Source organism: Trachypithecus francoisi, unplaced genomic scaffold (genome assembly GCF_009764315.1).
Source record: "Trachypithecus francoisi isolate TF-2019V2 unplaced genomic scaffold, Tfra_2.0 Lachesis_group11, whole genome shotgun sequence".
Classification (NCBI taxonomy): Eukaryota; Metazoa; Chordata; class Mammalia; order Primates; family Cercopithecidae; genus Trachypithecus; species Trachypithecus francoisi.
In genome coordinates this window covers 77,248,799-77,272,041 of record NW_022681456.1, presented here as the reverse complement: position 1 = coordinate 77,272,041, position 23,243 = coordinate 77,248,799, and the positions used below count along the sequence as shown (strand labels likewise).

General features: G+C 48.3%; 1 protein-coding gene across 2 annotated transcripts; it reads right to left on the bottom strand.

The window, feature by feature from the left end:
• Positions 1-80: 80 nt before the first annotated feature.
• On the bottom strand, positions 81-21,939 carry MYO1A (myosin IA). Of its 2 annotated transcripts, XM_033221608.1 has the most exons (28): positions 21,692-21,938; positions 20,028-20,161; positions 19,807-19,922; positions 19,448-19,542; positions 19,124-19,228; positions 18,882-18,928; positions 18,682-18,745; positions 18,380-18,478; positions 15,948-16,051; positions 15,698-15,845; positions 15,082-15,200; positions 14,914-15,000; positions 13,302-13,367; positions 13,055-13,159; positions 11,080-11,142; positions 10,677-10,877; positions 10,280-10,506; positions 9,737-9,937; positions 9,416-9,509; positions 8,823-8,972; positions 8,653-8,721; positions 8,188-8,262; positions 2,607-2,741; positions 1,767-1,873; positions 1,298-1,430; positions 993-1,145; positions 690-817; positions 81-438 (listed from the first exon to the last, which is right to left on the bottom strand). In XM_033221608.1, the coding sequence occupies exons 2-28, from the start codon at positions 20,139-20,141 to the stop codon at positions 312-314; spliced, it is 3,132 nt and encodes a 1,043-aa protein (XP_033077499.1). In that variant the 5' UTR covers positions 20,142-20,161; positions 21,692-21,938; the 3' UTR covers positions 81-311. The 2 variants fall into 2 exon arrangements, with proteins under 2 accessions (XP_033077499.1, XP_033077500.1); XM_033221609.1 differs by lacking the exon at positions 690-817 and having other exon boundaries at positions 21,692-21,939.
• Between the last annotated feature and the right edge of the window lie 1,304 nt (positions 21,940-23,243).

The window sequence follows — 23,243 nt, the reverse complement described above, 5'->3', positions numbered from 1 at the left end:
AAAAGGGCATGGGGGCAGGGGTCTAAGTACACCTGGGTGAAAAGATAGGGGAACAGGGACCCACCCACCCTGACTGAACCTTTCCAAGCCACATGTTTTATTAGTGAGCAAAGAGGCTGAGGGTTGGAGGAAGCTACTTTTGGAGGAGAGAACAGGAAGGGTTTAGGACAACGGTCCTCTTCAAGGGTAGTTTAATCCCCAAGCCATGCCCCACGATCAGAGGGGTTAGAGACCCTCCCACACAGGAGGGCAGAGGGGGTTAATGCTGGTTTGGGAGGAAGCAGCTGCAGTCTCTGCATGGCGCCCCCTCCTCACTGCACAGTCACCTCCAGGCAACGACTCCCCTTCTTCTTGCAGTGTAGCTTGCTGTTGTCACCACCTGCAGGGCCCTGGATGACCTTGACAGCCACACTGTTCTCCTTGAACTTCACTGAGAACCTGGAGAGGGAACAGAAAAACCAAATCTAGTGCCCATCCCCTCACCCCGACTCCCGCATTTCCATGATGGCTCCCCTATCATGCAAGTCAGAGGGCTTGAGGCCCCAGAGAACCTGGGTGGGGGCCCGAGAAACACCTCCAAGCCCCACCCTGCTCTGCCCTACATGCTTCGCTTTCTGATCCCGGTCACAATGACCATCAGCCTGGCCGTCTACCCTAAGCCGCCCTTCACCCCCAACTCATGGCCTCACTTCTCAGTCACGGTAACTGCAAGCTGCCTCTGTGTGGCATCCAGCACAGCCCGGTACATTTTGGTCAGCAGTTCAATCACATGCTCGCTGACCAGCAGGAAGTCCCCCTTGGAGCCCACCGATGACATCTTAGGAAGAGGGAAAAATAGCAGGAAAGGGATTCATTTTTTCTCTCCAGCAGTACCCAAGGGACATCAAAGGCCCAGAGCGAAAGGTCTGGTCCCCATCACCTCCAGCCTTCCCCAGCTCTGGGATGCATACCACCTTCTCCAGTCCAAGGCCTGCCCCACCCAGCTCTGATACCTCACTCAGATGCAAGCTAAAGAGCCCATCCTTGAGGCTGGTGACTGACACCCCAGTCACATTGTCTAGCCCAATGACAATTTTGGCCTGGGACTTCTTGGTATCTGTGAGAATCACATGGCCCTTGGTCAGGAGGAGAATCCGAGAAGAAGTCTAGGGACGGAACAGGAAAGGGTAAGGAAAGGCAGGATTAATTGCCCCCACTCCACCTGGCAGGGCGCAAACACAGCCTGCTATCCACTCTTCAGATGCCAGCCCACAGCTCTGCAGTAGCTGTGGGAGGAGTTCAGCCTGCAGGCCCTTACCTTGCCATTGCCACGATTGACCTTCTTCACGGCCTCTGCCATCAGAACAGGCCCTTCCTCCCCACCTTTCAGCTTCTGCAGCTTGGGGTTCCCTTGTAGCCCAATGTAGTCACCACAGAATGGAATGGGGACACTGAGAACACACGGGAGGTGTGCAGCAGAGATAAGCCCACAGGCCTCTCCCCACCCCCAGAGTTCCCATTCTAGTCCTCCTGGGCCCTTCCCCCATGTCCATGTATCCTCTGTCAGTGTCCACAGAGCACAGTCCAGGACCAAGACATCAGCACCACCTGGGGAGTTGTTAGAAAGGCAAATTTTGGTCCCCACCCCAAGACCTGCTGGATCAGAGACTCTGAGGAGGGACACAGCACCTGGGGATGACAATCCTGCCAGGTGATTCTGAGGCAGGCTCAAGTTTGAGAAGCACTGCTTGATGCAACTGGCTGTGCAGGGTCTGGGAGGCCCTCACCTCTGGGAATATGAAGCCTTCTTGCCCTTGAACAGTTCACTGGCACAGAGCTTTTCCCTCAGGATCTCTACCTGCTTCGGGGACAGCTGATCCCGGAACCTCTTGCACTGTGAGGAAGGAGGAACAGGAGCTAAAATCATGGAGTGGGAGGGCAGGGCTAGGGAGGGAGGTGAGAAACATTGACTAGAAGACACTAGGAGAGGAGAGAGACTGAGGAAAAAGGACAGGCACTAGACACCTCAGGGAGAGGCCAGGGCTGGAGGACCATTGAGGAGGAGTGCAGAAACCGAGGGAGGCTGGAGTAGGGAATGGACACCATCAAATAAAAGCACCAGGAGGGCTCTATGCTCAGCTCTCAGGGCAAGGCTTAGCCCCAGACAGGTGCTGAATAAGCATTTCCTGAATAAAAGAACAAATTACATTATGCTAAGTGAAATAAGCCAGACACAAAAGGCCAAATGCGATATGATTCCTACTTATATGAGGCACCTAGAAAAGTGAAATGCATAGAAACAGAAAGTAGATTATAGGACATCAGGGGCTAGGGGAATGGGAGAATAGGGGGTTATTGCTTAATGGGTACAGAGTTTCAGTTTGGGGTGATGAAAAACGTGTATGGAGATGGATGGCAGTGATGGCTGCAGAACAACATGAATGTCGCTCATGCCACTGAACTATACACTTAAACACCGTTAAAATGGTAGATTGTATGTTATGTACATTTTACCACAATTTTTTTAATGGGAAAAAAAAAAAAGAAGAGGGAGGCAAAAGAGGAAAATCAGGGTGAGGGAGAAAAAAAAGAGGAAATGAGAGGAGGGGTGCCTGGGCTCCACTTGCCTTCCACTGGTAGAAGAGTTGCCGCAGCTCCTGATTCGCTGTGCTGAGGCACTTGTAGGGGGCGGCTGGCCATGTCTTGTCCAAGATGTTTGTGGATGGCAAATTGTTCTTCAGCCCCAGTAGGAATTTCTGTACCTGGTTTGGGAGCAGGGGGATTGGGAGTGGAGTGATAAGAAGAAACACTTCCTGACAGGCAAACTGGCACCCAGATCCTGCCACTTCAAAGGAGGAGGTTAACCCACAGTGAGAAGCAAGGGGTGGAGCTGAAGAGATGGAAGGGAGTCACCTCCTGGATCTTTTTCAGCGTGAGGTGCAAGCTTGAGGCTGGGAGGTTACAGCATGAATAGGAGACTGGAGGGAGAGAAAGATTAGTTCCAACCAGAGACCTGCTACCCAGGGCAGTGAGGTAAGAGGAACCAATATGAAAGCTGGTTTCAAAGTTTTGCTCCTATAGCTTTCTATTCCCTCTGTTCACAATTACCTACAGGTGGCAGCCACTGTCTGTGTCGGCTGTTGACTAGGTACCAAATTTCCCCTCCTCTCAAATCAGTCAAGTCCAAACATGTCAGCCTCCATTCAAAGGAAGAAGGAACAAATAAAGGAGCAAAGGAGAAAGAGCAAATGAAGGTTCAGGGAGGCAATGAAGAGGCCAACAACTTCAGAGCCCCCATTCCTCTCTTAAGCTTTGGGATCCAGACCCTTGAACAACAAAGAGGGGCTGTAAGCAAATGTGTCTCATGTCTGAATGAGCAGTAGTCAGGGTCCTAACCACGGTCAAAAATCCAATCAGTGGAGGTCAGTTACAATTTGCTCCAGCCTCTGTCCAAGATCCCATGCTCTTCCTCCTTCTCTCTGGCCTTTCCCAAGGTTTCACTGGAAGTGCTTTTCTCTCCCTGCTTTCCTCCCTGACACTTAGACCTCAGCCTCATGTTGTAGGACTTCTGCATTCCCTGGGCACACCACCCAGACAGGACTCTTTCCCATGCCCCTACCCAGCCCACGCATGATCACTGTGTGCCTTGGCTCTCGATGCTCTCTTGACTCAACTCTGCCAACCTGGGAGATCAGCTCAAAGCCCTCCCTGATTCCCCAAGCCCCAGATTGCCTCTCCTTTCTTTGAAGCCCCATAGCAATTTGCCTACACTCGTCTTTGTACTATAGCTATTTGCATGGGAAACAGCTCCCTTTTGTAGACACTGAGTCCTTATAAGGCAGGATCCCAGGTCTCACGTTTTTTTTCACTATTCAACATTTTTTGAGTGTCCACTTAGTGCCTGGCACTGTTCTAGGTATTGGGATATAACAGTCAACAAAGTCTTCATTTTCACTGGACTTACATTCTACTGTAGGGTGGAGAAGGGGACCAACTACACAAGCAAATAAATATAGAGGGTGATGTCAGATAATGGCATCTGCTCTGATGCAAAGAAGTAGACCCTGAGGCAGGAATAACTGGCAGCATATTCCAGAGACATTAAATAGCCAGGGTGTGCAAAAAGTAGCTGGGCGTGGTGGCACATGCCTGTACTCCCAGCTACTCTAGAGGCTGAGACAGGAGAATCACTTGAACCCGGGAGGCGGAGGTTGCAGCAAGCCGAGATCGCACTACTGCACTCCAGCCTGGGTGCTGGAGCAAGACTCTGTCTAAAAACAAAAAAAAAGGGTGACCGGAATCACTTGAGCAAGAAGAGAGTATCAGAGAGTAGGTCGGGGCAGATCATGATGGGCCTTGTAGGCTGTGGTAAGGAGTGAAATGGAATACCATTGGAGAATTCATGCAGAAGAGTAGCATAATATGATGTTTTTAAAATTCAATATAGCTTATTATTTTGAAAGTTTTTTTAACTTACAGAAAAGTTGAAAAAAGATACAATTAACATCTGTATACTGTATGCTCCTCATCTAAATTCACCAACTGATAATGTTAACACCTTGCACTATCTGTGTACTCTAACACACATACATATGTGTGCATATAAATACACGCATATACACATTTACACAAATCCTTGCCACGCTACCATCCTAAAGTAGGTTATAGATATCATGACAGTTTACCCTAAAACGTCAGCATGCCTCTCCCAAGAACTGGAACATTGTCTTACATGATCATAACTCCATCATCACACCTAAGAAAAGCAACATCATTCATCCAAAAGCGATCCACACTCAGATTTCTCTACATGTCCTTTATAAACTTATAAACATGTCCTTTTAAGCTTTGTTTTATTTTTCCTTTTCCAGGATCCAGTGAAACTTCATCCATGGCGACTGACTGTTTAGTCTCCCCCAATCTAGAATGAGGATTCTTAAGGTTTTGTTTTTGTCTCTTTTTTGGAGACAGGGTTTTGCTCTGTCGCCCAGGCTGGAGTGCAGTGCCACCATCACAGCTCACTGCAACCTTGCCGTCCCGGGCTCAAGTGATCCTTCCACCTCAGCCTTCCAAGTAGCTGGGACTACAGGTATGAGCCACCACACTCACCTAATTTTTAAATTTTTTTTGTAGTGTCTAGGTCTCACTATGTTGCCCAGACTGGTCACAAATTCCTGGGCTCAAGCAATATTCCCGCCTCAGCCTCCCGAAGTGCTAGGATTATAGGAGTGAGTCACCTTGCCTGGCCAAGGTTTTACATCCCATAGAGCACTTAGCAACCTGTTTGTTTATGGCACAGAATTACTGAAGATATTAAAAAATGACTTGATTTTTGGCACTTCCAAATGCCTGAATTTTTTTTTTTTTTTTTTTTTTTGAGACAGAGTCTCGCTCTGTCACCCAAGCTGGAGTGCAGTGGCCAGATCTCAGCTCACTGCAAGCTCCGCCTCCCGGGTTCACGCCATTCTCCTGCCTCAGCCTCCCGAGTAGCTGGGACTACAGGCGCCCGCCACCTTGCCCGGCTAGTTTTTTTTTTTTTTTGTATTTTTTAGTAGAGACGAGGTTTCACCGTGTTAGCCAGGATGGTCTCGATCTCCTGACCTCATGATCCGCCCGTCTCGGCCTCCCAAAGTGCTGGGATTACAGGCTTGAGCCACCGCGCCCGGCTGAAATTTTTATGAAAATGTTTTACTAAGATATCCGGTTAAAAATTAAAATAGAAAGAGGCAGAACACATAGTATATTGCTGTAACTGCAGGAACTATCCAAGCTCATTGTAGCTTCCACTACAGGTCTGGTGGGTTTGGTGGGTTTGGGATCTGGGTCTGGAAAGGCCTCCATGACTGGAGTCCCCAGTCCCTGGTCTGATTTTATTTATTAATAATTCAACAAACATGTCTAAGCATCTGTCATAATCCCCTTTGTTCCAATTAATGTGGAGCCTCTGAAGGCTTTCTTCTTTTTATTGTTTTTTCTAGATTAGAAAGTTCTGCCCTTTCCTATGCAGCCCTCCTGCTCCCAGGTCTGCCTAGGGCCATGGGTTCCCCAGGCCTCTATTGATGAGGGGTAGTCTTCAGCAGTGGTTAAAAGCTCTAGAGTCAAATAGTTTGTAACCCAGCTTTACCACTTACAGCTGTGGAACCCCTGGCACGTTATTTAACTTCCCTGAGCCTTGGCTTTTTAACTATAAAATGGGAGAAAGAAAAGAGCCTACTTCACAGGGTTGATGAAAGTATTAAAGTTAATGCACGTAAAGAGCTTAATGCATAGTAGATGTTCAAAATGGGTAAGGCCGGGTGCAGTGGCTCACGCCTGTAATCCCAGCACTTTGGGAGGCCAAGGCGAGCGGATCGCTTGAGCTCAGGAGTTTGAGAACAGCCTGGGCAACATGGTGAAACCACATCTTTACCAAAAATACAAAAAATTAGCCAGGCGTGGTGGCATGTGCCTGTGGTCTCAGCTACTGGGGAGGCTGAGGCTGAAGGACGGCTTGGGCCCGGGAGATGGAGGTTGCAGTGAGCCAAGATCATGCTTACTGCATTTCCAGCCTGGGCGACACAGCAAGATTCCATCTCAAAAAAAAAAAAAAAAAAATAGGCTGGGCGCAGTGGCTCACACCTGTAATCCTAGCACTTTAGGAGGTCAAGACAGGGAGATCACTTGAGGTCAGGAGTTCAAGACTAGCCTGGCCAACATGGTGAAACTCTGTCTCTACTAAAAATACAAAAATTAACTGGGCATGGTGGTGCATGCCTGTAATCCCAGCTTGGGAAGCTGAGGCAGGATAATTGCTTGAACCTGGGAGGCAGAGGTTGCAGTGAGCCAAGATCACACCATTGTACTCCAGCCTGGGCAACAAGAGTGAAATTCTGTCTCAAAAAGTAAATAAATAAATAAATAAATAAAAAACAAATGATAATGAATACTAGCATTAGTTACAGTCAAGGCAGTGGCAAACTGGAATAGTCAGAAACACTGGGGGGATCAGTGGCCGCAGGCTTCTATGGGGGTGTGATTTATTGAGACCCTGGTCTAAACCCAGCAGCTTCTGGGTTGACAATTAGTAGCTGCCTGACAATATACAGATGAAAGAAAAGGAGGAAGAATGGCAGTCAGGAGGTAACAGCAAAATCAGATTACAAGTCTCAGGTGTGTAGCAAGAAGCATGTATGGTGGGAAGGCAAATACTCTGGCACCAGCACAAGAGGTAATCAGGCAACTGAAGAGACCTGGAAGATGGAAATTCCCTGGGGAGGGGAAGAGAACGAGCAAACAAAGTCTCAGGAAGGCAAAAAAGAGGCCCAGAGCTTCAGAGCCCCCATTCCTCTCTTGAGCTGAGGGATCCAGACTCTCAAACAACAAAGAGGGGCTGCAAGCAAACATGTCTTATGTCTGAATGAGCACAGTCAGGGTCCTAACTACGGTCAAAAACGCAATCAGCAGAGGTCAGTTACAATTTGCTCCAGCCTCTGTGCAAGATCCCATGCTCTTCCTCCTTCTCTCTGGCCTTTCCCAAGGTTTCATTGGAAGTGCTTCTCCCTCCCTGGTTTCCTCCCTGACACTTCTCAGAAGCACTATTGCTATCTGACTGATGTCTCCAGAAGTTACTCTTCTCTGTCCCTGCTTTTCTCCCCCTGGGAACTGCCTGTAAGTTTGAATGTGTAGGCCTTCCAGGTGGGTCTTCCCACTCAGCCTGACCCACGTCCTCCAGAATTAGGATAGGTCCTTCCTGAGATTTACTTTCTGACTTGCCAACAATAGTTTCAGAGGAAGTAGAAGGAAGACACAATTCCCCCACTTTCACCCCAACCGTAAAATGTATCTTGGGAGGTTGGGCTAGTTAATGTGCAGATCATTCTACTCTTCAATGAGGCTTAGCCTCTTCAACTGTTGTTAAACATCCACCCCCAAGCTCTTCACAAGCCTATTTGACCATAGACCAGATGATAGGTGTGCTGAGACCCCTTCCTGCCACAAGGTTGCCTGGAGTGTCCACTCATGCCAAAATGCTATCTGATTCTGCCCCTGAGTACAAGGCACTGAGGCCTGGTCCCTGCAGGTAGCTGCCCTCTTCTCCTATGACTTAACTACATGCAGACTGAGGAAACTCTTGGGGGAAAGCTTTGGGTTGCCTCTTCTCAAACCCCTCTCCCAAACCTGTGCCTCCCTGCTCCATCCCTAACATCCACCCTAACCCCTACCACTTACCATGCTCTTGTAGATGAAATCTGCCAAGGTGAGGGCAGCCTCTGACCGGAAATATTTGCGATAATTCTTTCGGGTCTGGCAGAAAAGTACAAGAAAGTAGCCAAAGTGAAGACAGGCAGATTCTAGAAGAGGTTCTACTATTTTTTAACCACACAAAGACCTGAGTAAGATAAAGAGCTGAGACTGTAGCTGGAAGGAGGAAGTAAAGTCAGACAAGTTGGCAGTGAGGACACTTAGAGCAGAAGGCAAAGTTCTGCTGCCAAGTTAGGCATCTACACACCCAGACACCTACACAGGTCTCCCCTATAGGCCTCTCACTCCCAGATACCCACCCACACATGGACGGACTGATACACAGAAGTACAGCCTGGGTGCAGGCAGGACTAGCTCTCTGCTGCTCTAGCCAGCAGGTGGCACAATCCAGGAGGAACAATGTGAGGAAACCTCTCTTCCACTCTCCATTACCTTCCACCCTCTCACAAAAGCCTGGATCAATAACACGGATGCCTTTATCTTCCCATAGTGTTTCTTTTGCTGTAGAAAACATGGGAGTTGTTAGAAAAACAGCACCTCCTGAGCCACCTTCCATCCTCCCTATTAGAGTAAACACAGTGGGATTTTAGGGGTGACCATACCACGTTTCCCCGAAACCAAGCAGAGATGAGGATCTGACTCTTTCGCATCAGCTGGTAGTGGGTGCGGCAACGCCAGCCTCGGTAAATCTTCTGTATGAGTGTGGCCAGCTGCTGGAGTCTCAGGCGCCTCTGTTCTTCGAGGTAGAAAAGCTGTGGAGAGGTGGAAGGGTGTGACAGAGAGACTGGCTCAGGGGAACAGTGCTGTCCTCTCCTATACCCCACAGTACTGAGGCTTCCCAACTAGGCCTTATTTGATCATTCCTTTGTCTTCTTAGTTCATTCATTTATTCATTCAGTAAACAAGTATCTACTGAACTCTAACTTTGTAGCTAGACGTTGATCACTCTGACCCTCAAGAGCTCTGCCTCAGGCAGAGGCACTTAGAGCCTTGCAGCACCGAGCTCCCCAGGCTCAGGGCAGTGTCGGAACCCAAGAGTTCAGTTCCCGGGGATACGGTTCCTACAGACAGGAAGCTTCCCATCTACTATCCATTCCAGGTTATCCATGCTCCCTCCCCCTCCAGCCTTTCTCAAGTGGGCTTTCACTCTTCCACCTTCCACCCTCACCAAATGCAAGTGCACTCTCTAACTCACAGTCTTTGGGCTTCTAATGAATATCTTTGTCTTGCCAAAGGCCAGCTCCCCCGAGGACACGCTCAGCTCCCCCAGGACCTTCTCGACACCTTCCCTATGGAAGCAGATGACAGAAGGCTGCAGAGGGGTATCTCAGGAGAGAGTCCTCTTCCACCTTTCCCCCAATCCTTTCAGCCTCCAAGAAGTGATCATTCAATTCATTCTTCCAAGTATCCATTCACCCAGCTTCAGCAGATGTGCACTGCACCTCCAGGTCTCTTCCTCCAGAGATGCTTTCTGCACTGCCCTTTCCTGATGCCCAGTCTCCCCATGGGGTCTTACCGGTCTCCCCCATTCCAGTGAGGCCAGGTGCTCCGGCTCAGCAATCGGTACCTCTCCAGGAAGGGCCCGTAACCCTGGCGGTGGGCATAGCCTGCCCGTCGCACCCGCACATTCTCCAGCAGTCCCAGGTACCGAGCCTGGGTTGCCACCAGGTCTGAAGAGAACTGACCTCGCTGCTGATGCTCATTGGGCTTTATGCACCTGGTGGGAGGCAGCATAAGGCACAGGCTTCAGGAGCTGACACCATTGACAGTGTAACCCATCATGTTCCCCTATGCTGCACACAGTCCACTTCATTGAAAATTTTCAAAGAAAGTAGACACGCTGGCCTCCCCAGTTTCACTCGCTTCTATGTATTCCCTACTGAATCTGATGCTCTCTCACTGTGGGATTCTCAGCTCCTTATCTGACTGTTTTCTGTGAGGAAAGGACCTCTGATATCCTTATTCCAGAAGCACCCCCACACGGACATGTTGTATAGCGCATGGACCCTGCACATGCCATCACATATGTAGCATGTTCCCCTGCACACCAGCATGTCACCTGATGTAGTTGGGGTTCTTGGAATACAGGTTCTTCATGAGGATGGCCACAGAACTCTTAAACTGGGCCCCAGCAGTCGGGGGGCGTTTGAGAGATGCCTGCTTAGGATTGCCCTCAGGAAACAAGGACCGAAGGAGGGGGTGCTGGGCCTTCCACATGGCCTGTGACAGGTCTCGGAAGAGTAGGTCATTATTCTTGTCAATAAAGTTGGTCACACTGTATGTCACCTGTAAAGGAGCAGCTATCCGTTTGGAGACCCCACAACCTTGTCCCAGCACTTGGCCCTCCCAGTCTCATTGTGAAGTATTCCAGACTCTCATCTTCCCCGGGTTCCTCCCCCATTGCCTTCAGCCTGGGCTTGGGCCCTAATCTCTGCCCTCCAGCCCTGCCATTTCACCTTGCCCGCATAGTGGCAGATGCGGAAGCAGCTGAGGCCCATGGTGTGGTCATATTGATGCTGGGCATTCTGGGTGACTTTGCTCTCATAGTGGCCATGCTTGGAGAAGAGCTGGTTCAGCTTTGCTAGGAAAGTGGAGTCACTGACCACCCCAGGCCGCAGGCATTCCTCATCCAACATGGCCAGGATACCTCGCTGATTCTGGGCCAGGGGAACAAAAGAAGCCCAACCTAAATCTGGTCCTCCAAGATGTCCACGTTCTCACTGCTGCCCCCTTTCTCCACTCTTATCTTCTGCCTTCTTTACTGTCCCTACCAAGTGGGGAGTCAGGGAGAGAGACAGGGGAAGGATGTTCAGGCAGTCTGGAAGGGGAAGTCCCACAGATAAGAGAATGATAACTCACATGCTCAATAAGGTTACAAATGATGCCATTATCAAAGTAGTCCACCTTTGTCCACGGTATGCCCTGGTCAGGGGAAACAAATTACAGGGAACAGGTCCAAGACAAGCCTCCAGAGACCTCACCAGATCCAGCCTTTCACCCACCCAACAAAGGACATCAGAAAGTCCCATAATTCAGAGGGGTCGGTGGTATGATTTCTATTTATGTCCCCATCCCTCCAAGGTTGGTGGAGAATTTGTGCGGTGGGTAGACAGACACACGGAAGGAACTGGAGCAGCTGTGACAGAGGGTGAGACAATGCAGAGATCCCTGTAGGTGGTGTAGGGTGGAGAGGGAAGTGTAACATGTTGAGTGAAGATTAGGATAGAGATTTCCCGTATGGGAGTGGGGAAGGATCCATGTGTATGTGGAACAGCGGCCACACTACTCTGTGCTCTTTAAAATCACAGCACATGAGTGAGAGTTTATCATCAAACAACAAGGCTAATTTGATACATCTTCAAAGATCTACATCCGTGATTCTCAAACTTCAGTGTGCATCACAATCACCTGGAGGGCTGTTAAAATACAGATTGCTGGGTCCCACTCCCCAAGTTTCTGATTCAACAGGTCTGGGATGTGGGCCTGGAATCTATATTTCCAACATGTTTCCAAGTGATTTTGATGCTGCTGGTCCAGGACCACCCTTTAGGAACCACTTTATCTACATGAGACTTTTAGACTACATAATGTTTTGAAAAGCAAGAATGGTGCAAAAGCAGAAGACCCAAAGATAATTGTTCTCTACTTTGGGGACTTGCTGGGCATCAGGTCTACAGACAGGACAGTTCTTGACCCCACCCAAGGGTCAGATGCTCCAGGCTGGGACATTCTCAAGTATGGCTGGGAAGCATAGGTCTTTCTTTCCTCCCTCTATCACAGGTCTTTAGAGAAAACAGAATTAAATTAAGTTACCCTCCCACTTCATCCCCCATATACCTTCCCCAACCAGTTAAAGGAATTATGATATCCTTAAAATACTATGTTGTTGTAAAAAAGCATCCTTACATACTGATATGGAAAGATCTTGTTATGTGATGACGACAAGGTACAGAACAGAGTGTATTTACTGCCATTTGTATAGATTTTATGGGGAAATATATTTACAAATTTGCTTACATATGCGTAAGAGACTTCTGGAAGGAGGCCCATGTTGGTTGCCTCTGAGGAGGGAAGAGAACTAGGAGGCTAGGGACAGAAGTAGGAGGGAACGTTTTCTTATATATTTTCTAAGCTTTTTGAATTTTGAAGCATGGGAATGTATTATGTATTTGATCATTTAAATCGTTAAAATTAAAACATACAAAACAACTAAAAAAACTTTTTCACACATTGTGACCACATTGCCTGAAATTCTGTTACAAATGATTCCTGAGAGCTCACAAGGGAACATCCCTGGGAGGGTTTTGATGAGTGAGACTCTCAGCCATTCACACTTTGAAGGGAATGAGCTCAGTCAGAGAGCTTTTCTAACGCCTAGCCATAGAAATTGGAGCCATGTGGCATTTTTGGTAAGGAAGTCTGGGATCATGGTGTTATAAGAAAGGACAGCAACTGTAGCTAGGGCCCGGGGGAGACCAAGGACTCTGAGATGTTAGAGAAAGGCACAGAAAGAGATGTGGCTGGGCCAAGCCCAGGAGAAATGTCCTTTTTATATTTGGCTCACAGTCTGCCATAGGCCAAGCACAGCTGTCACTTCCCTCTTGTCAGGACTTTCCACATGTGCACCCTGGGAGGCCAAGGAAATGCAGAATGGAGAGCAGAGGATTAGGGCTACTTGGTAATGCTGGAATGATCTACTCTGCAAGGGAAACATTTAGTCCTCTGTGTTCCCATCTGGGGATGACTTAGAGGAAATTGTGATCAAGAAGAAAGGAAGCTCTGGCATATGCCTAGAAGTTGTTTAAGAGGGGAAAGTAGAAAAGACTTAGTTTACTTCTCTCTTATATTCCTCTTGCTCTTCTTTCAGGGTCATCTCTATGAACACCTGCTGCAGCTTCTCATTGCAGTAGTTGATCACAAATTGCTCAAAGCTATTATCCTGAGAGAGGGAGCACAGGTTAGAGAGCTCACTCCAAGACTCTTTCTCCCTCTCAGCCCTACCTTCCCCCTTTGCATCCCCCCTGTGAGCCTGTCCACCTCTAATCCTAGGGGAGCAGGGTTCTGAGGTGAGGCACTCTCACCTCTAATATCTCAAAACCGTAGATATCAAGGACTCCCATTACCTTCTTCTTTTCCCCGATGCCCACCTGAAGAGGACAGAAAGATAAATCTGAGGACAGGCCCCCTCTGCACACCACGCCAGGTCCTTCTGGAGTGGATGGGGTTGGAGTAGGGGGCAAACAGAACTAGAAAGAGCTTTGCCAAACTGGAAAGGAATTGTTGTGATTTTACTCTCCCTCCTCCATACACTAGAGAACAAGCAAAGAAGGAGGAAAGAAGGAAAAGGAAGATACAGATAGATTTCAGGATGGTGCTACAATGGTACCAGGTAGAAAGACAATAAAACCTCTCAGGACAATAACCATCTCTTATATTTGTAGAGCATTTTACAAAAGATTCCATGTCTTTATTTATCATAATCTTACAAGGTGCTTTTATTCCCATTTTACAGATGAAAAAGTCAAATTTCAGAAGGATAGGTACTTACTCAAGCCTAGACTCAAATCCCTTCTTATTCTACTACCTTTCAGTAATAGCTTCTAAATAGATGGCACTTCCATGTGGATAATTTGTTAATAACAACTTTACTGAATATAATTCACATACCACATACAATTCAGTGGCTTTTTAGTATATTCAATAGGTTGTACAACCATCACCACTACCTAATTTCAGAACATTTTCATCACCCCACAAAAGAAATCCTGTACCCATTATTAGTCACCCCCATACCCCTATCTCCCCCAGCCCTTGGCAGTCATTGATCTACTTCCCATCTCTATGAATTTGCCTATTCTGGACATTTCATATGAATGGAATCAAACAAAATGTGGTCTTTTGTGACAAGCTTCTTTCACTCAGCATAATGTTTTCAAGGCTCATCAATCTTGAAGCGTGTATCAGTACTTCATTCTTTTTATGGACAAATAACATTCTTTGTACAGATACACCACATTTTGTTTATCTCTTCATCAGCTGATGGACAGCTGGGCTGTTTCTACTTTTTGGCTATTACAAATAAGGCTTCTATGAACATTTGTGTGCAAATTTTAGCTGAGGACATCTAATTTCAGTTCTCTTGGGTATATACCTAGGAGTGGGAATTGTGGTATCATATGGTAACTATTTACATAATTTATCTGATTCTCATTAAACCCTGTGAAGTAGGTAGGCATGCATTAGTGTTTCTTAAATAGTTTTTTATTTAATTTACTTTTTTTCATAAAATATAGAGTTGGGGTCTCACTATAAGGCCCAGGCTGGTCTTGAACTACTGAGCTCAAGCGATCCTCCCACCTCGGCCTCCCAAAGTCCTGGGATTACAGGCATGGGCCACCACACCCAGCATATTAGTGTTTCTTAGTGGGCGTTTCCAAATCAGGACACTGAGGCCCAGAATCTTTGTGATATTGAAAGTCCACATGACTTTCAATTAAGTAAGTAGATGATAGATCCAGATTGTCTAACTCAAAAGCCAGCGATGTTTCCATGACAACACACTGTTGGAAGGAACTGTACCCTCCCATCATCCTCCCTACTCTGCTCATCTCAGAAACCAAGGTATAGGGCTGGTGACAGGGCAAGAAGGTGAGGCAGACAGGAGAGCATGGAGAAAGGAGAGCAGCCACTTGCCTTGATGCTCTCATTGATTCGATTCACTATCCAGTCGAAGAGGCGGCTGTAGACATTCTTAGCCAGGGCATCCCGAGCATACTGAGCCTGTGGGTGAGGCCCAGCTGGTTAGGGTGGCATCACAGAACAAGGTCAAATCAACCCCCTCCACTCCAGTGAGCCCCTTACCTGCATGACATTCAGTGCAGTGACCACCTTTTCCTTGGCTGTTTCCATGGTCCTCGAGCACAAAGCTCTCTCTAGTTCTTCCGAATTCAAGCCCACAGTCTCCCCAATCTCCTGAACACCTGGGGTAATAAGAAAGCACAGTATGTCCTTAGAGGCAGTTTTCTCTCAGGGGAGGGAGTGCAATCTGATAAGTGAAACTGCCTGAGAGACTGGTGTCCTGGGGTCTCACTGGAGAAGTCATTGCAGCCAACTCAGAACATGGCCCTGGAGGAATCTCGGGGAGTTGGGGGGCAGGAGAAAGGGGATCTGGGCATTTTGCATGTATCATCTACTTTAATATGAGAATCTCCTGAATTAGGTGTGATTATCCCCATTCTGCAGAAGGATCAACTCAGACTCAGAGAATTTCCAGACCTAGATACATCAAATTTCAAAAGCTCATTCCCATATGCTTCATCGGGAGCTCTCAGTGAGTCTGTTTAGGGGAGAACTCGGGAGTGGGCTGAGTGGGACTGCATCAGGGTGAGATCAATTATGCTAGAGATGGTAGAAGGACACGACTTGCAGTAGGAGATTAAGGATCTGGGTAGGGGCTCCAGCAGGCTGGGATGCAGACCTCTCCCATCACGGATGCCACTTGCTGGTGTCCCATTGGCCTGGAACTCATCAGCTACCAACACGTTCCCCAGCTTTAGCACCATGGATGTCACCTCTAGCACTTGTTGAATCTCCTCCTCCGAGAACCCAATCACTGCCATTGCACTCTTAGGCAGAAAGCAGAAATCAAAAGCTGAACTATTGGTGCCAGTCCAATGAGAATAGAAGATGACCTAAAGGCCCAAGCCTGCCCCACCCTGGGCACCCACCTGTACAGCCCTGAAGCTGGAGGCGTCGTCCAAGCCATCCACTCTGGATACTTCCTGATTCAGATAGGCATAGCCAGTTGTATCCCGCTCGAGCTTCAGGGCCTCTGGGAGGGCCAGTGTTGGGGAAGAGGGTTAGTACCCAGGCTCTCTGGAGCCCTCCAGCCTTGACACCTCACAGCCCTTGCCCTAATGGATTCATTCATTTATTCAAAGCAGTCATTTTTGTTTTGGGTTCTTCCCCTGCCTCGTTTGATTTGGGATCATTAATTCCTGTGATGATAGACTAATTTTTTGTTGTTGTTGAGACAGGATCTCACTCCGTCGCACAGGCTGGAGTGCAGTAGTGCGATCTCGGCTCACTGCAAGCTCCACTTGCCAGGTTCAAGTGATTCTTGTGCCTCAGCCTCCTGTGTAGCTGGGACTACAGGTGAGTGCCACCACGCCTGGCTAATTTTGGTATTTTTAGTAGAGATGGGGTTTCTCCATGTTGGCCAGGCTGGTCTCGACTCCTGGACTCCACCCGCCTCAGCCTCTCAAAGTGCTGGGATTACAGGCATGAGTCACTGCACTCGGCCTGATAAACTAAAATTTTAAGTACACTTTTAAGTAGTGTTTAGGGTTTTGATGCTCATATTGGTTGGGTTTTCCCCCAACTTTTATGAAATAAAACCCTCATTTTACTCTTCTCCCTACCCTCAGGGTTCTAAATAATAAAAATAAACAAGCAACCCTTCCATTCTACACAGGTGCCTCTGGAGGGTGAAGGAAAGGGGAGAAAGGTAAGCTCATATCTCCTGCCTGCCCCCAGCCTCAACTGTTGGCCTGGGTTGCTCATTCATTGTTTGAATACCAAATACCAATAAAGTGGCAGGTAGCATGTTCCCCGACCCTGACACCTCTTCTGAAAAGTTTTCTCTGATGCTGAGGCACTGAGCCAAATGACTCTCTTGCATTCCCCATTGGTGAATATATATCCCAGCCCATATCATATGGGCTAGGTTTTGTTTTTTTCTGTCTCTCCCACAAATGAGCAACTTGTGTGTTGGGACTGTGTTTCTCATCTCCATATTCTGTGTGCCTTTCTGGCATGCAGGAACTTTTCTCTTTTTAATAAACGAATCAAGTGAATTATCAAAGCTGTTTCCCTAGGATGGGAGGGATTGGGTTAATCATGGAGTTTGAGGGATGTCAATTATCTAGTATGCAAATGATCTGAGAATCAGGGAGCATCCCTCAAACTATAATCTAATGGTAGCTCCCCCGGCACACAAATTTTGAAACAAGAGCCTGCTAAGGAGGGATATCTGGAGACAGAATGAGTCAGAAAGTCTGGGGATGATGATACCTGGGAGACCTCATCTAGAGTTGATTTAAACCAACAGGTGACAGACCAACCAGAACAAGACACTAATGCCCATGATGCAGACAAGTTGAACACAACCAAAACTATTAAGCCAGGAATGAGCATGAGATCTGCAGGGGTTCCTGAAGATCATAGAGATCTCCAAGAGTGGAAAAGGAGATAGCACAGGCCTAGCATAGAATCACCAGAAACCAAAGAGACATTCTTGGGGGCCAGACACCCACGGTGTTCACAGCCAGAGGGGAGAATGGGAGGCAAACTCTAGTAGGCTTAAAGTCCACCAGGCCCTCCAGTGATGCCCACCCAGAGCCACTTCAGGCCAGTACAGTGTCCAGGCTGTAATGGACCCTTCCCCAGACCAAGCCAAGGGGCTGTAGGTCTTCTGCTCTTATAGCCAGATGCACAGGCCTGACGGCCCCGATCACACCATATTACAAGGGATCTGCTCACACACCTGTTATCCCTAGAAGACTATATGTTCTTCGAGGACAGGGTCATGTCTTACTCAAATCTGTATCCCTAGAGGCTAGCATAATATTCGATCATAGGTGTTCAAGAGATGTTGAATGAATGAATGAATGAATGAATGAAAAGAAAATCAGGAACAGGGTCCTAGGTGAGGCAAATGTAGACCCAGGACAGCTTCAACTGGAGCTCACTGAAAGTTCCTGAACACTTACAACATTCTGCCTGCTTCCCCGCTTTAATTAAATCCCCTTAAGTTGAAGGTAGGAAGGAAAGTAGATGGAGACAAGTGTTTCATATTTGAAGCCAGTTCAGGAAAAGCAGAACCCAGGCAGGAAAGAGGAACAAGAACAGTGAAGAGGCAAGAAGGCATATCCCTAACAATAAAACCCCAGAAAAGAAAGATAACACAGGGGTAAAGGAATTTGTTCCCAACAATGAGTGGGTGAGGCTCAGAATGGGAAATGCAGCAAGGAAAACCTGGGAGGTTCAAGGAAAGAGGGCTGCAGGGGCCCAGAGGTAACAGGGGTTCTGGGACTGAATGGAGGTTGGGGACTTTGCCATGTGTCACTCATGAGAACACTTTCCCCATGCAAGCACATACTCAGCAGCTGTGCATCTGCTCCAGCCAGCAGCTGATAGAAGATGTGGAAGTTCCTTTCTCCTTTGAGCTGCTTCACTACTCGGGATTTCTCAAGCAGATCTGGCAGAGAATTAGAAAATAACATCCTGAGGGCCTGGGAGATGCCGTAGCTTCCCTCTAACTCTGCCCCCATCGCTGGCATTCCTAGTGGTTGGGAAGTCCCCTTGACATTTAACATTCTGCCTTTCTACAGGAACAGATTAGCAGAAAGGGCCATGTGAGGCAGATGGAAGACAGGTGAGTAGAATTGGGGAGACACATACAGTTTGTGATGACACCACCGAGGGGGGATCCCTTGAAATCAAATTCAATATCCATGTATTTTCCCTTCAGAGAGAGACCAGAGAGAGAAAGACTTAGCTTCTTCCTCTTCTCACCACCCTGCCCGGGAGGGGTCTGTGCCACATTCCTCCCTCTCAAGCCCCCACATCATCTCCTCCCAGGTGGGGAGACATTTACTCACAAATCGGGAGGAATTGTTGTTGCGAATGGTCTTGGCATTGCCAAAAGCTACAAAGATGAGGAGGGGAGAAGTGAAACTCTAGAGAAGGGAAAGGAGAAAGGGCTTCCAGTCCTCATGACAATCTCGGATTTTTGGGGGCTGAACAAGAGAAGTGATTTTGCAGCACTGGGCAAGAGGGTCTAGGGCTTAGTGATTCTGGAGGTTAGGTGGAGGGTGGAGAGGGCAGAGAGCAGAATTCTCACCCTCCAGCACTGGATTAGATTGCAGCAGCTGCTCCTTCACAGAGTTCACCTGCTCTCCTTTCCCACAGATGGCAGCCACATAAGACATCACCAGCTTGCTGGCCTCTGTGCAGGAGAAACACTCTCGTGGGTCCCTACCCAGGACTAGCCCATCCCCCCACCTCCTTAACTTCCCTCACCCCAGCGCCTCACCACCCCTTGGAGTCAGATAAAGTGGGAAGGAAGTTCTGTGGGGTGAAGGTTCAGGTCTAGGTCTGGCTTGGAAAGAGACAAGGAGGCAGTTCCAGAGGTGACTCCATGTGTTCCCCTAGCCAGGGGCCTCACCAGTCTTGCCCGATCCACTCTCGCCTGTGATGAGGATACACTGGTCTCGGTCCCTGTCCCTCAGTGACTGGTACGCCACATTTGCCAATGCGTAGCTTGTGGGGAGGAAGTGGGCAATGACTATTGTGGAACCAGTTCAAGACACCATCTTTCACTCAATCTCCAGCACGCAGGTTCATCCACTCTCTACTTGGAGCAGACTGGGCAAGATGTGACAGGCCTTGGAAGGGGCCTCCAGAAGGCCAGGGAGGGAAGGGGCAGCTGGAGAAGCCCATTCAGGGGAAGGGACAAAGGAAATTAGGATGACTCAGTGTCAAGAAGCTGGGGCCCTGTCAGTCTTCCCTTGGTCCCCTACTCACATATGGGGCTTCAGCTCATAGAAAGTATAGTCTCGATATTTGGCAATGAACTCTGGCCCATAGATGGGAAGCTGCTGATAGGGATTCACCGAGATCACCACATTCCCAATGTAGGTCTGGAGCCAGGAAGAAGGTGAAGGGAATGAGCTGGAGGGTGAGGTGGGAGCCTGTGACCTCTCCAGCCACATATCCACAGCCAGAGGCACCCATATGACACTCACATAAATCTCCTTGCTTTCATAGCGAAGCTGCAGATTCTGGAGCAGTGACTCCTCCACCAAGGGTTCCAGGAGGACAAGATCCTCCACCCCCACAGAACCATCCAGGAGAGGCATGTCCAGAGGGGCCACTGATCCTGGGGATAAGAGGCACAGTTTGCTGATGTCCACTCAGCTTTAGGGACCAATAACTGTTTGAGGGGAGGATGGCAGAAGGACCAAAAGAGCCTTCCTCTCTTCCTACCCTGGCCCTAAAGAGAGCCTCCAACCTAGGAGAGGCCTCTGGACCAGCCCAAGCTAAGGGAGGCTGAAACTCTCAGCAGGAGGTGGGGGGGATCTTCTGGGTTATAGTTGGTAGGGGTGGGGCAGGGGCGGGACAGAAACACCTGCCTCTGACCACCAGGGGAAGGCAGGCACCCAGTGGGCTACAACTGAGGAAGCAGAGTTGTGACTGAAGGAGAGAGGGCTGAGGAGGAAAGTGTAAGTGAAGACTTGTGCTGCCGCCAAGTACAGAAAGCACTCTCTCCTGCACTGGGCCCTGGCCAGGGTCCAGACTCCCCATCTCCCCTCAGTGCTTCTTCTCAACACTTTACTTCTCACAGCCCCTACTAAAGACACCCAACCTACCCATACCCATTTCAGAAGTTCTTCCAAAGGTGTCTTCTCCCCTGTCATTGCTACAGTGAGCTTCATTTTTAAAATGGGAACAGGAGAAGGCAGAATTATAGAAGTCAGAGGCAGGAGTTCCTCCATAAGAGACTGGAATTTCCCAAAGAAAATGAAAGTGGGGTTTGCTTCCACAACAAACAGGCAGTTGTCAGGACCTCTGGATGTGTTACATGTCTGTCTTTATTTTTCCATCTCCAGCTTTTACACCCACTCCTATAAGCTTCTGGCATGGACTTTGCCCCAGATGGACACACCCAGCTTCTTGGGGGAGTGGACAAGGAGGAGCAGAGTTGGAACTACAGAGAGGGTGGTGGGGCTTGGCCCCCACGCAGTAGGCACATGGCAGGTGTTCCCTAAGGAGGAAACCCGGCCCTCCTCCGTCTTTCCTGTGAGACTGAGTAAGCAGAGTGGCCAGGCAAGGACAGAATTATTAGTACAATGGTCAATGCCACTCCCAAACAGGAATGGAAGAGACACATCCTCCTATGCTATTGCATCTCTGAACCCGGGTCGGAGAAGGGAGGAAGCAGGAATGGAAGTGGGGCAAGAAGGGGCAAAGGCTTCCTTCTCCCTTCACTTGGCTTTCCCCAAGCTCTAGGAAAAGAGAGTACTTGTCACTTCTCAGAAGGACACAACTGAGGAAGTAATAAAAATATCAATAATAGCGGTCTCTAGGAATCATGCAGCGTTTACCATGAACTGGGCAGGGCTCTAAGCACTGTAAATACACTAATTCATTTAGTGCTTATAATATCCCCATGAAGTAGATACTATTTTTGTATTTTCTAGATTTTACAAAAAGCTGTCTTTTAACGAACTTGGCAGGGAAGGGTGAGAAGCAGAAGGTGGGTTGGGAGCAGGCATCTTCTTTGGATTTGGATTTGAAGGGAGTGGGAATGTGACTGGTTGAGGGTGGTGAAGGGCAAAAGACACCAGGCCCCTGATGCGGCACCCCAAGGTGTTAAAGAGAAGCAGTGACAGGTCAAGGCAGTACTCACCCAGCACTGGAACCAGGGTGTAACTTCACCGTCCTTTGGAGAATGGTGGATGAAATCTCAATTTGACAGGAAGGGGGCATAGGAGTCCCAGCCCCAGGTTGGAGAGGTGGTTTAATGAGAGCTGTCCATGGTGCAGGGAAGCTGGGAAAGAGGCTGGCCTCCTCTTGCCAGTGTCCACTCTTCTGATCTTCCCTTTTGCTGCCTCTTCCAGCCCAGGCTCCCTGTGCCAGTCAAACCAGGAGAGGCCGGAGATGGCTGATCAGCACAAAGTCCAGACTGCTCCTGCTGAGGGTGTGGCTCACTTAACCCTTCACAGGCCTGAAGCCCCAGAGGGAGACACTCAAGCTCCCTCTAGGTAGGAAAGGGTATCTGGCTGGCATTAGCTGAGAGGCTTAACTAAAGGAGGGTTCTTGCTCCATTGTCTCCCAAATTTGGAAACGAAAGCTGGAAGAATGGAATTCATAGCCAAGGAAAATATTTCTCAAAGAGAAGCCAGGAATTTTGTCAAGGGCAGGTAGGGCCAAGTGCGGTTGCTCATGCCTGTACTCCCAGCACTTTGGGAGGTCAAGGTGGGAGGATCACTTGAACCCAGGAGTTCGAGACCAGCCTGGGCAACATGGCGAGACACGTCTTTACAAAGAATGTCTTCCTAGCAAAAAAACAGTACCTCCCTCATACCTAATCTTCCTATCTTATTGGGAGTCAGGGGATGTTAATGAGATTACTTGGAGAGCTAAGCAGACAAAATCCCCAAATTCTTCTCCACTTCCCTTCCCCCATGAATCAGACCCCATCATAGGGACCCAAAGATTAAAGTGATTAGTAGTAATACCTCACATGTGTATAGATGTCCCAGTTTCACTGAACTCCCCCATCATTGCCTCACTGAATAGCACCACCCTGAGGAAGGCAATACAGATACATTAAAATGGAAAGCTAGGGACAAACACCAGACTCAGAGAGGTTATACAATGTGCCCACAGTTCCACACTAGTGCATGGCAGAACCAGGAACAGAATGCAGCTCCCTAACCCTAAGTTTGCCATAAGTTGCAGCCCAAGTTCTAATGTTTCTAATTTTAATTCTTCAGCACTAGGATACTGACTAAGATCCTGAGTTGCTGTAATAGCTCCCTCTGATAGATAAGAAGTATCCCCTCATCCAGCCAGGAAAATTCCTAAAAACAGCAAGTCCTCTCTGCCTACCACCCTCTCTCCCAGGCATGCACAAAGAACAAATTAGGTAATTATAGTAACTTAACTGAAGAGACTTGGTTCTCCAACTCTCAGCTATGACTGCTTGGTGCAAGGTCCAAATTCTATTGCTCTCACAGAAGCAGTCTGCATAAGCCCGGCCCATCAGCAGTTCTATTATCAACCTGCCTGTACATAATTTATTGATCTACTACATACATTTGAAGGTGGAGGGGGGCAAGGAAAAGAAAGCTGAGTGGAAGTGACATCAAAACATAATGCTCTGTGTAGGTGGAGCAGTATCCATGTCCTAGAGGCAGAAGTGACAAATATCCCCTATTTCCCCATGGAGGAAACAG